Source organism: Panthera tigris, chromosome A2 (genome assembly GCF_018350195.1).
Source record: "Panthera tigris isolate Pti1 chromosome A2, P.tigris_Pti1_mat1.1, whole genome shotgun sequence".
In the NCBI taxonomy this organism is placed as follows: Eukaryota; Metazoa; Chordata; class Mammalia; order Carnivora; family Felidae; genus Panthera; species Panthera tigris.
The window spans coordinates 5,115,503-5,127,730 of NC_056661.1; the positions used below are offsets into that span (position 1 = coordinate 5,115,503).

The 12,228-nt window shown below is 48.0% G+C and overlaps 1 protein-coding gene across 8 annotated transcripts in view; it reads left to right on the forward strand.

Moving 5' to 3' along the window:
• Nucleotides 1–1,189: 1,189 nt before the first annotated feature.
• Nucleotides 1,190–12,228, forward strand: part of ADGRE1 (adhesion G protein-coupled receptor E1) — an 83,934-nt gene continuing 72,895 nt past the window's right edge. For 3 of the 8 annotated variants that reach the window (XM_042977974.1, XM_042977977.1, XM_042977978.1), the window contains exons 1-3: nucleotides 1,191–1,301; nucleotides 3,406–3,459; nucleotides 9,262–9,347. In XM_042977974.1, the coding sequence (XP_042833908.1) occupies nucleotides 1,252–1,301; nucleotides 3,406–3,459; nucleotides 9,262–9,347 (190 nt within the window). In that variant the 5' untranslated portion in view covers nucleotides 1,191–1,251. Of the gene's footprint in view, nucleotides 1,302–3,405; nucleotides 3,460–9,261; nucleotides 9,348–12,228 lie in introns of all 8 variants that reach the window. The other 5 variants (XM_042977972.1, XM_042977975.1, XM_042977976.1 and 2 more) reach the window with 3 other exon arrangements.

The window sequence follows — 12,228 nt, forward strand, 5'->3', positions numbered from 1 at the left end:
ATAACTCCAAGGTGGGTATTTTGCAGTGCGTGGAGCAAAAGGGAGAATGCAGAAGCACGTGGGGACTTTTCTTCCCAGGAACTTGGGGTTGGATTTTGTGCCTCATTTTTAGCCTGTGGTAGGTGCTTTTGGTGCCTACCCACACCCATGACCCTGAGCCCCTCAGGGCACACAAGACTCACATTTGTCAGTCCACAGGGTTGCACTCGGGTTATGCCCATTCTGTGTGTTTGGAGGCCAGGCCCAAGGTGTTGTGGGTAGACACCAGCCTCAATCTGTGCCTGGCAGTAGCCAGTGGATAAATACCCCAGCTCCCTTGCCTCTCAGTTGGGGTAACTGAAGACTGCTCTGGGCTCAGTTTCTCACTGTGCAACTTGCTAGAATGCACGGCCACTGGGGACCCTTTCCTGTCCCCATCTCCCAGCTCCCCTCCCCAGCTGGCATTTCCTCGGGTCACCTCCCTGATAAACTACTTTCACTAGAATCCCAGTCTCAGCATCTGCTTCTGGGGACCCTGGCTGAGGCATTATCAGCCCTCTGAGTGTGTGAGCTCGTGCACGCAGGTGTGTTAGGGCTGGGAACGGGGTGGGGGTGCTGCTGTGCTGGGGTAAAACGTAGGAGAGCTAGAGGCATATGGAGTGGTTCGAGAGCTAGGGCTTGGAGCCAGAGGATCCTGGATTCAAATCTTGACTCTAAGTAACCTTGGACAAGTCGCAATGCTTCTCCATGCCTTGCTTTCCTTTTTAATTTTAATTTTTGTTGTTGTTGTAAAATGGCTGGGGGGTCAGAATCTCTGCTCGATGATGTGGACGTGAGGATGAAAGTGAATTTCGTTGGCGATGTGTCTAGAGCGGCACCTGGTCCACGATGCCCGTGATGGCTGTCTGCGTGGGGCCTGCTGGGAAGAGATCTTTGAGTCTGGGCTTCGCTTCCCTGGGGACAGGTGGTGGTAGCTCACTTATAGGTGCAGTGGAAGAAGGCTGAGAGGTAGGCGCTGGTGGGGAAGGAAAAGCAAGAGTTGGGGGGAAGGAGAGAGAAGGTGTATATACTATATACCAGCTAGTATAACTTCTCTTCACTGTGGCGGAAAGAAAATTAGGGGGTTGCCACACTGTCCTCATCTAGCAGCGATTCAGCAAAAAAGGCTGTCTTGCTCTGGCAGTGTTGAGCAATTCTGGCTCCACCCCTCCCCTCTCCCCATACCCTCTGTTACTGAAAACGCGGAGAACGAAGGCAAGGTTCCCTTCTTTAATGACAGAAACACGGGACCATGTGGAGCTTCAGCTTGCTCCTCTTCTGGGGTGAGTGTGGGGCTGAATGGTGGTGGGAGGGCTGGGGGAAGCCTGCATTGGAAATAGAACCAGGGGAAAGGGAAGGCCACGGGGCAACCAGCCAGAGACCCCAATTCTAGGCTGAACACTATCAGCACCTTCTTTGTAGGAAAAAAATCACTCAGCATAGGAAATTCCCTCTCTCCAGGTAGACTTTCTTTATAGTCATTCATTTGGCATGTATTTCTTGCAGTCGTGAGTCTGATATCATAGTAGGAAGGGCAGGCAGAAAAGAAGCTACTTACAGTAACAGCAACCACCCGCCTAGCACCGTTGTAAGCTCATCAAATGTCTTCACCAAACTCCTCCAATATTGGGTCCCTAATAGCCCCATTTTACAAGGGAGGAAACTGAGGTAAAAGAGATTACATGACTTTCCCAGGACTACTTAGCTAATAAGTACTACACTTTATCCCTTATCACTATGCTATGCTGTCCCAAATAATAACTACACAAAAGCATTTCAGGCAGTGATAGTGCTATGCAAGAAGAGAGTGACTGGGGGTTATGTTGAAGGGGGAAGTCAGGGAAGGCCTCTCAGAGGGGGTGATTTTTGTGCTGAGCCCTGAGCCATGAGGTGGAGCCTTCCTGTCTCTTATTTCCCTTTCTTCAGGCGTCAGTTCATATTGGTCTTGTTTATTGTCTCTGTTGTGTTTGTTTGTTTGTTTTCCTGTCTTTCAAGTGTTGGTCACTGGTTCAAATCTATGAATGCGGGACAGTGTTTTGAGCAACAGGTGTGGGCTTCCTCAGCTGGGGTCCAGTGCATCTATTTGCGGAAGAGAAAACTCAGGCCCAAAGAGACTAAACAACTTTCCTAAGGCCATGCAGTCAGTAACTGGTGAAGCCAGATTGTTAAGCCCAAGTATTTTAACTCCAGAGTTTGCATGCTGAAAAATGATGCTCTGTTGCCTCTAAAATAATTAACAAGCAAGAGAATTTCTACTGGTGATAACGAACGGGAATGTTGGAATTTGGGGGCTGTGGGACCTGTTGACTGACAGGCTTCATTAGAAGGAGCAGGTAACTCGTGGGCCCCAAATGCAGGAATGCCAAGTTGTTGCTTTGGCCTGTCGGCCCTGTTAGTGGTAGTGGGTTGAGAGAGTGATGGTCGTGGGGGTTGTAATGTTGGAAAAGAGCTAAGTGCTGTGAGGCTGCACTGCCTTTTAGCTAATTTTTTTAAGTTTATTTATTTTTGAGAGAGAGAGAGCACAGGGGAGGGGCAGAGAGAGAGAATCCTAAGCAGGCTCTACACTGTCAGCACAGAGCCCGACACAGGGCTCAAACTCACAACCCTTGAGATCATGACCTGAGCTGAAATCGAGAGTCGGACATTCAACTGACTGAGCTATCCAGGTGCCTCCAGGTAATTTTTAAAAAACTAACCACCTGACCACCCATGCCATTTTAATGCTATAGATATACTGTACATATATTTATGTATTATATGTATCATTTCTATATATGTCTTATGCCAAAAAAATAAGATTTTTTCCCCATCTCTCCCCAAGAACTAAGTTTTGCCTACTTGGCGGGGGTGGGGGTGGGTGGGAAGAGATGTCATTTTTTTTGTTTGAGAATACATATCTTAGTGTATGTTTTTGAAAATCAGCTGGAACTTTTTTTTTGTCATTGATAAGAAAATTCAGGGGTGCCTGGGTGGCTCAGTCAGTTGAGCTTCCGACTTCGGCTCAGGTCAAGATCTCACGGTCTGTGAGTTCGAGCCCTGCGTCTGGCTCTGTGCTGACAGCTCAGAGCCTGGAGCCTGCTTCAGATTATGTGTCTTCCTCTCTCTCTGTCCCTCCCCCGCTTGTGCTCTGTCTCTCTTTGTCTCTCAAAAATAAATAAATGTAAATTTTTTTTTAAAAAGAGAAGAAAATTAAGACAATACAAACAAAATAAAAACCATAAAGTGCAAAAAAGCAGGAATTGCTTCTGTGAACGTTATATGAAATATTGTATGTTTGTCACGCAGGTGGATCTCTCATCTAGGCTCATCAAACCTGTAGTACTTTTTCAGGTTGAGCCTACATTGCTTCTTGATGGTTCATGGTATTCTTCTTTTCTTTGTTTATAGGGTGTTGTGGTTTATACAGCTCGTGTATTCTCTCAACAAAATCCGCGACAATTGGTGAGTTGGTCGAAGAGAATCCATATGCTCAATGTGTGTGGGGGGGGTTTTCTGGGGAGGAGAACCTTCTGTCTCAGGAGTTTGAGCTGCAGCTAACACTTGCTGGGAGCTACTTAGTGGCAGAGAAACAGGTAAATAATACCCAGGTCTCCTGGATCCTGCTCTAGGCTCTTACCTATGTGGCCATGCATTCACTGTGTGACTTCAGATAACACACAAAACCTCTCTGATTGTCATGTTCCTCAGCTGTGAAATACAGATAGCAAGGGTTCCCGTCTACAGGGATATTGTGAAGCTTAAATCAAAAGTGAAGCTTAAATCACTTTTAAGCTTTAAATTAAGTGAAGCTCAGTTAACCACCTGGTACGTGTGAGAAGAGCTTCATAAATGGTGGTGTGGTGGGAATTCATATTTTAAATAATTTTTTTGAATGTTTATTTATTTTTGAGAGAGAAAGAGAGACAGAGCATGAGCGAGGGAGGGGCAGAGAGAGAGGGAGACACAGAATCTGGAGCAGGTTCCAGGCTCCAAGCTGTCAGCACAGAGCCCCATGCGGGGCTTGAACCCATGAACTGCGAGATCATGACCTGAACCGAAGTCAGACGCTCAACAGACTGAGCCACCCAGGCGCCCTGAGAATGCATTTTTAAAATGTGTTAAGTCTCCCCTTCTTCCACCGAAGCTCCTGCTGGATGGAGAGGACAAATATTGCCAGTTCGTAGTGTTCTCAGTGTCTCAGTTTCCTGGCTCCGCCTTATTTGGGAAACTCCGTCTATGTTGTACAAATAGCTAATCTTGCAAATGTCCTACCCTTCTCTTGGTCCTCCCAACATGGCAGCTGGGTGTTGGTATAGGGGCAACTTGTAGGATCTTGTGGCTGTCAAGGGTGGACTCTGGACGGGGTGTTTGGTCTACTGGTAGAGGATGGCCCCATCTTGCTTGCCTAGTAGCCCTCTCAACAGCTTTGCATTCCCCAGGGGTCCGTGCAAGAGCTTCTGCTTCCTGTGTTCAGGCTACAGGACACAAGAAGATTTTTCTTAGAACAACCTACCACCTACTTCCCTCTGCAGCTTCTAATCTTTGGCTCTCATGCCTTGTTGGATGTGACAGCCACAGAAAGCAAGCTTCTCTTCTAGACTGGGAAACTCCACCCAGCTCTTGTTGGGAGAAGTCAGCCCCTAGCCTTGATAGTCCTAAATCCACCCATTCCTATGTAGAATCTTCTGAGGTGAGGTGGCAAGAGGAGAAGGGCTCCTGGTGGGTCCTTCTCATCTCCTCTCTTTATGAGCTTCCCATAGTTTTTTCTCTTCCCTTGTGATAGGTATTTGCCTTACACCACGGCTTAATGAAAACACTACCTCCCAGCCCTCCAAACCCGACTACTGCCAAATATTTTTATTGAGTTATGATCGACATATAGCAATCTGTGCGAGTTTAAGGTGCACACGTGTTGGCTTGATAACCACATATATTGAGAAGTGATTACCGCCATAGTATCCACTAACATCTTTGCACCTCACATAATTACCATTCCTTTTTGTGTGAAGGTATTTAAGACGTACTCGTAGCAGCTAACCAGGCATTGCTGGTATTGTTTTGTTTTTAAATGCTCATTTATTTTTGGGAGAGTGTGGACACGTGTGTGTGTGAGCAGGGGAGGGGCAGAGAGAGAGGATCCAAGGTGGGCTCTGTGCTGTCAGCAGAGAGATGGATACGGGGCTCGGACTCAGACTCACGAACCCACATCTGAGCTGAAGCTGGACACTTGCTTAACTGACGGAATCACCCAGGTGCCCCTGTAATACAGTATTGTTACCTAGAGTCACCATACCATATAGGAGATCCCCAAACTCATTCATCTTATACGGTTTTCTTTCAAGACTATTGTCTTGTGGGGAACCCGAACATCCAGTTTGGTAATTAAAACCTGAACGTTACTGTTTTGCTTTCATTGTGTGTCTGCTGCTAAGACACCTTAACTTTTTCCTGAACAAGATGAAATCCTTTGGCAGAATGTGTTGGGGGAGTGGGTTCACATCCGTGTAAGTGGAAATATATTTCCAAAAGGGTCACATTAATTAAAAAAAAATCATCATTATTATTGATTCCAGAAAGCCCTTGGCTAGTGAGGAAGTCATTGTATTAATCTCCACAGCTTGGGGACCTAGCCCAGGCTCGATACAGTGCAGGCAAGTTGGGTAGATAAATAAAAGAATGAATGTGTGCCCCACATAGAGAATGTGAGAGATGTTATAGTCGAGGCATGTACAAGGAATTTGTAAGTGGGAATTCAAAAGGCCTAATATTTGAGAAAACTAGGCACTGTTGAGATTAAAAATGCATAAACACAGGGATGTTAACTTTGCGATAGTTCATCAGAGCACACACTTATGATATTTGTGCTTTTCTCCTATCATACTTGATAAAACATTATAAAAATGCATATACACTTTGGGGTGCCTGGGTGGCTCAGTTGGTTAAACGTCTGACTTTGGCTCAGGTCATGATCTCACGGTTTGGGAGTTCGAGCTCCACATCGGGCTCCGTGCTGGCAGCTCAGAGCCTGGAGTCTGCTTCAGATTCTGTGTCTCCCTCTCTCTCTGCCCCTCACTCACTCACATTCTCTCTGTCTCTGTGTCTCTCTCTCTCTCTCTCTCTCTCTCTCTGTCTCTGTCTCTCTCTCTCTCAAAAATAAACATTAAAAAACTTTAAATGCATATACACTTTGACACAGCAGTTCCTAATCCAGAAATTTATTCCAAAGAGATATTCATACAACGTACAGAGATACCTCACCATAGACTCTGGGATGTGCACTTATGCTCTTCTGGTAACAACTTGGAATAAACAATGTTTACACAAGGGGACTAGTTGGATACAATGTTGTGTTTGTTAGAGTAACCCTAGCTACTGTAACAAACCCAAAACTGTCCGTGGCTTAATACAAAGAAATTTAATTTTTGTTTGTTTAAGAATCCAATATGGGGCACCTGGGTGCCTCAGTGGATTAAGCCTCCGACTCTGGCTCAGGTCATGATCTCATGGTTCGTGGGTTCGAGCCCTGCGTCAGGCTCTGTGCTGACAGCTCAGAGCCTGGAACCTGCTTCGGATTCTGTGTCTCCCTCTCCTTGCCCCTCCCCTGCTCATGCTCTGTCTCTCTCTCCTTTAAAAATAAATAAACATAAAAAAAATTTTTTTTAAAGAATCCAGTGCAAATATTTCTGGTCAGTGGGTGGCTTTCCTCCAAGCTGTAATTCAGAGACCCAGACTCCTTCTGCCTTGTGGCTCAGCCACACTAAGGTCTTAGAGTCTTTTGCAGACTGTGGAAGGAGCAAAAAGGAACAATGGAAATGCACACCCACTTTATAAAAACCCAGCTCTGGCAATGATGCATACTATATTTGTTCACGGTCATATGACGATGCCTGGACACGAGGTGAGCTGGGAAATGTAGTTGGTGGTTGGGCCGCTGTCACTGCAGTGACAGTTCCGTACCTTGGAAAGGAGAGTGTGGAGCATCTGCTTGATGTTTAGCCACGAAGCCACCTGTGGCGCAGTTACAGCCCATGGACACAGTGCAAAATACACAGCTGTTCAAAAGCATGAGTCGGGTCTGTATGGACTGACTTGGAAAGTTGACCCCAACATATTCTTCTCCCAATTTTTATTATAGAAACATTTAAAGCTTCAAAGGTAGGGGAAATAGTAAAACAAACCCCCACGTACCCATCACCCAGCTCCCGTACGTGACAAATCTTGCTTCTCTTGGTTTGCGAGACCTACCCTAAGCGAAAAAGCAAGTAATCATACAACAGCATTGTCCCCATGAACCGTGAGATGATCATGACCTGAGCTGAGGTTGGACGCTTAACTGACTGAGCCACCCAGGTGCCCCAAGGTTTTCCTTTGCAAGCAATTATTGCCTTCTTAGAAAAAGATGTAAACAAAACAAAAATGTACCAAAATTAGGGTTGCCGTCTCTTTTGGCCAGTGTCTGTAGAAGCAGAGCCTGATGAGAGGATTCTTGTGTGAGTGATTTCTTGAAGGAGGGCTGTCTGGAGACACTTGCAGGGCAGCGAGGGAAGCAGGGCAGAGCAGAGCCAGAGCCACACGGAAGGTGTTTTGGGAGTGCCTTGGCCACAGCCTGCTCCCACAGGCAGCCCTGCAGGGTGAAGTGCACCCCAGAGGGTCACCTGTTCAGAGGCACAGGGGAGGCTTGCTGTCACACTCCAGCATCTGTCTGCCGGTCATTGCCTCCGAGCCAGTGAAACAGCTGGGGGATAGGTATGCCAACCCAGTAACGCAGATGGAGGGGGTTCCAAGAGTGGCCACTGTCCTACGCCCTCCTGACCTGGCAAGATAGGAAGAAGTCACGTGCTGATGTAGGTGAATGCCCAGGAAGAGACTGGGTTTTCCCCTTCACGTACCTACTGCTGCTTTTGTAACTTGCCTCTGAATCACTGTCATTCACAGAAATACAGACACTGGCTGGCTCACGGCCACTTTCAAAGGGAGCCGATGGCTTCTTGTTCCTCTGCCTGCAGGCTGGGTGGCAGGGCACGCGTGTTGTAAGAGACTCCCCCAGACGGAAGGCAATTAGACCTTGGGCAAGCACCGCCAGGTCTCAGTTTTGTCATCTGATGAATGGGTATGGCGACGACCCTCACCCAATGTAATGGGATGGTTGTGAGGGTTCAGCTCCATGCGCGATCGTTAAGAGGTAGGCTCTGGGGTCACATTTCCTGGGATCGAGTCTTGGTTCCGGCACTCGGGTATCGCAGTAAATCCCCTGAGACTTCAGTTTCCATGAAAACGGGGCTGGGGGGTGGTGAATACGACTGGGTTTCGATGAGTGTTAATTGGTACCTGGAACATAGCAGGTGCTGAACTATGTCAGCCCTCCCTCTTCTCAGGGAAACACGAATTATCTGGTTCTGACTGGCTGGGCCAAAGCTGGTAGACAGTGAGCAGAGGCACAGTCAGGGCAACGACCAGGATCCCTGGACACACTGTCAAACTTCTTTCAATTTGTTCTACCTATTCTTTTTTTGCCTTCTGTGACCCAGGGGAGGCTATACAAATTCTCTTGGGCATCAGTTTGCACATCTGTAGAATGGAGTCCTAATGTGTACCTTCAGGTAGGGCGACCAACTGTCCTGGCTTGCCTCAGACCAGGAAAGGGGTTCCTGGGACTCTGGACTTTGAGCGCTAACAGCAGGAAAGTTCCCCCACCTGGAAGGAGTATCGTGGGGTCTGCAGAAAATGCACGGAAGGGGCCTGGTGCTCGGGAGGCACCAAGGAAACAAAAGCTCTAGTTATATTTTTGAAAGTCTTTTTGCCGCTTGGAGTCTCATTTCACGCTTGGGTCGATTAAGTGATCGTCTGTTAAGTTGTTGTGTTCATGACTGAGGAGCACGTATCTGTCTCAGGTAGATTTTTGGAGGGGCCTCTTCTCTGGTCTCCTGGCTTCTTGGCTTTGCAGAGGCCAGCAGAGGACCCGAGTCAGGTCCTGCCCTCCTCTGCCCACAGCCTTCCAGGGCTCTCACCTCCCTGGGATAAAAGCCCAAGTCCTCCCTGAGGCCCCCAAGTCACTGTAGGACCTGCCTCGTTCCCACCCTGCCCTGCCCTCATCCCTCACTCCCCCTCACTCGCTCCCCTCCAGCCATACACACCTCCTGACTGTTCCTCCAATACCCCAGGCCCCGTCCTGCCCCAGGACCTTTGCATGAGCTGTGCCCTCTGTTTGGGATGTTCTTGCCCTACATAAACACATGGTTCCCTCCCTCCCTTCTCTATTTTCAGCTCATGTGTCATCTTCTCAGTGACTACCCTAGTTTTGACATCGTATCCCTTGCCCTCACCTCTCCAGATGATCAGCTCAGCGGCAGGTGAGGAATTTTGTGCGTCTTGTCCCACACAAAGGCTTAATACATAATGCCTAGAATAGTGCCTGACATACAGCAGGTGGCTTTCATTTGTCAGAGTTGTCCAGAGAAGCAGAAACAATACGATGGATGCAGATAGGTAAAGATCCATTATAAGGAATTGGTTCATGCGACTAGGGAGGCTGGCAAGTCCCACAACCTTCGGGGTGATGTGCACAAGTCCCGAGCCCGGAGAACATTTGGGAAGCTGAGCAAAGGTGAGCAAGGCTGACGGGACAAGGCAGGAGATGAGCTGGGGAGGCTGCCAGATGCCCAGTCACCTGGGCTGTGATTCTGGTTTAGGGCGGGTTTGCGCTGCGAGCAATTGAGCCAGAGGAAGAGGGTAATGGGAAGTTCAGATGAGAGACCGCAAGTGATAATGCGCCGGAAGTCTGCAAAGGACAATGTTGCCTCTACAGATGAAAGAGGAAGCTGTTAGTAAGAAAAGAGATACAATTGAGGGGCCGTGCAGGGAAGGGGCGTAAACAAGGCACGTGGCAGGAAGCGAAGAGCCTGACTGAACCATCGCTCGAAGTTGGGGGGGGCCCTTTACCAAGCGTTTCCCCCCCCTACAGATCAATCGGTGTTGGCATTACCTTCCACTCCTCTCTTTCACATCCTGCATCCAACGCACTGGCAAGTCCTGCTGACATCACCTCTGAGCAAACCCCAAATCTCATGCTGCTTCTGCTCTCAGCCGGGTTGCACCCACCACCCTCGCTCACCTGGACAGGCGCGGTGACTCCTCCCTGGCCATCCTGCCTCTGCCCCTCTACCGTTCATCTTCCGACCAGAGGATCCTGTTAAAACCTCAGTCGTGCCATGTGCTGTCTGTGCTCAGACTCCGCCATGGCTCCCGTCGCTCTCTGATAGAAAGCTGGGGTGTGACAGTCATCTAGCCCATCTTAGCCGACCTGGCTGTGTCCACGCCTCCCCTTTCCCCCTGTGCACTCTGCTCAAACCACGCCGACCTCCCTGTAATTCCACAAAATCACCAGCTGTGGTCCTGCCCCTGGGTCCTTCATGCATTTGCGGTTTCCTCTGCCCTAAGCACCTTCGTACGTATCTTACTCACCTCCCCCTGGCCTTTGTTCCAGTGTTACTTTCTTCGTTGTTGAGCACCGACTGTGTGCCAGGCGCTGTTGTAGTCACTCAGCACACGGCAGTGAAGGAGACAGACATAAATCCCTGCCTTCCAGGAGCTCAAAGTCCATCAGGGAAACGGATTTAAAAGAACCAATTACAAAGGTTTTTTTTTCAAAGAATGGTCGTAGAAATTGCCTGAACATTGATTCCATTTCCAGCCAGATCTACCTCTTCTTGGGTGGCAGCAGTGAAAATCACTCACTTCAGGTTTTGACAGGCCCAGGGATGCCAGTCACCAGCGGTGTGTCCTTGAACAAGTTACTTAACCTCACTGAGACTCAGTTTTCCACATCTGTATAATGGGAATTGTATTAGTTTCCTATGGCAGCTATGACAAATTACCACAAACTTTATCTTACAGATCTGGAGGTCAGAAGTCCAAAATGGGTCCCAGTTGGCTAAGATCAAGGTGTGAGCAGGGATGAGTTCCATTCTGGGGGTTCTAGAGGAGACTGTGTCTTTTTGCCTTTTCCAGCTTCTGGAGGCCACTTGGATTCCTTGGCTTGGGTCCCTCTTCCTCCATCTTCAAAGCTGGCGATGACTGGCCAAGTCTTTCTCATATTGTGTCACTTTGCCTCTCTTGGCTTCATCTTTCCGTTTTAAGGACCTTGGTGATTACATTGACCCCATCTGGATAATCCAGAGTTTCCTCTTCATCTCAGGATCAGCTAATTCCATTGGAATCCTTAGTTCTCTCTTGCCACATAGCATAGGTTCTGGGGATTAAGACGTGGTCATCTCTGAAGGCGCCTGTGTGACCCACTGTGTGAGTTGGTTGGATGTCCAACTTCAGCTTAGGTCATGATGTCACGGTTCATTAGTTTGAGCCCCACATCAGGCTCTCTGCTGTCAGTGTCGAGCCTGCTTCAGATCCTCTGTCTCCCTCTCTCTATACCCTTCCTCTGCTCTCACTCTCTTTCTCTCTCTCTCTTAAAAATAGTAAATAAATGTTAAGGTCAGTCGTAGGGCAGGGTAAATATATGAGTCAGAAGCTAAAAAAATTTAGCAGTCAAAGGCTTTATTTGGGAACTAAGGTCTTGGGCGAGGTTCCGTGACTCAGGGAGAGAGAGAGAGGAGTAAGGGAAGTCGCACCCGGGTGGGGTGGGGTAGGGTTTTTAAGCTGCAACAGTTCCGGGTTTAGGTCCGGGTGGGCCTTTTTCACGCCAGGTTGTGCTGTCACTCAGTGACTGGTTGACCTTCAATTCATTCTGGCGCGCTGCCCAGGGCTTTCTGTTGGGAATTTTCCACTGGCAAGATGGCCGTGCCCTCCACTGTGGTTCCAGGGACATCCTGACAATAAGCATTTAAAAAAAGGATGTGGTCAGGGCACATGCACCCCAATATTGATAGCAGCACTATCAATAATAGTCAAATTACGGAAAGAGCCCAAATGTCCATTGACAGATGAATGGATAAAGTAGATGTGGTATATATACACAATGGAGTATTACTCGGCAATCAAAAAGAGTGAAATCTTGCCATTTGCAACTATATGGATGGAACTAGAGGGTATTATGCTAAGCAAAATTAGTCAGAGAAAGACAAATATCATAGGACTTCACTCATGAGGACTTAAAGATACAAAGCAGATGAACATAAGGGAAGGGAAGCAAGAGTAACGTAAAAACAGGGAGGGGGCCAAAACATAAGAGACTTAAATATGGAGAACAAACAGAGGGTTGCTGGAGGGGTTGTGGGA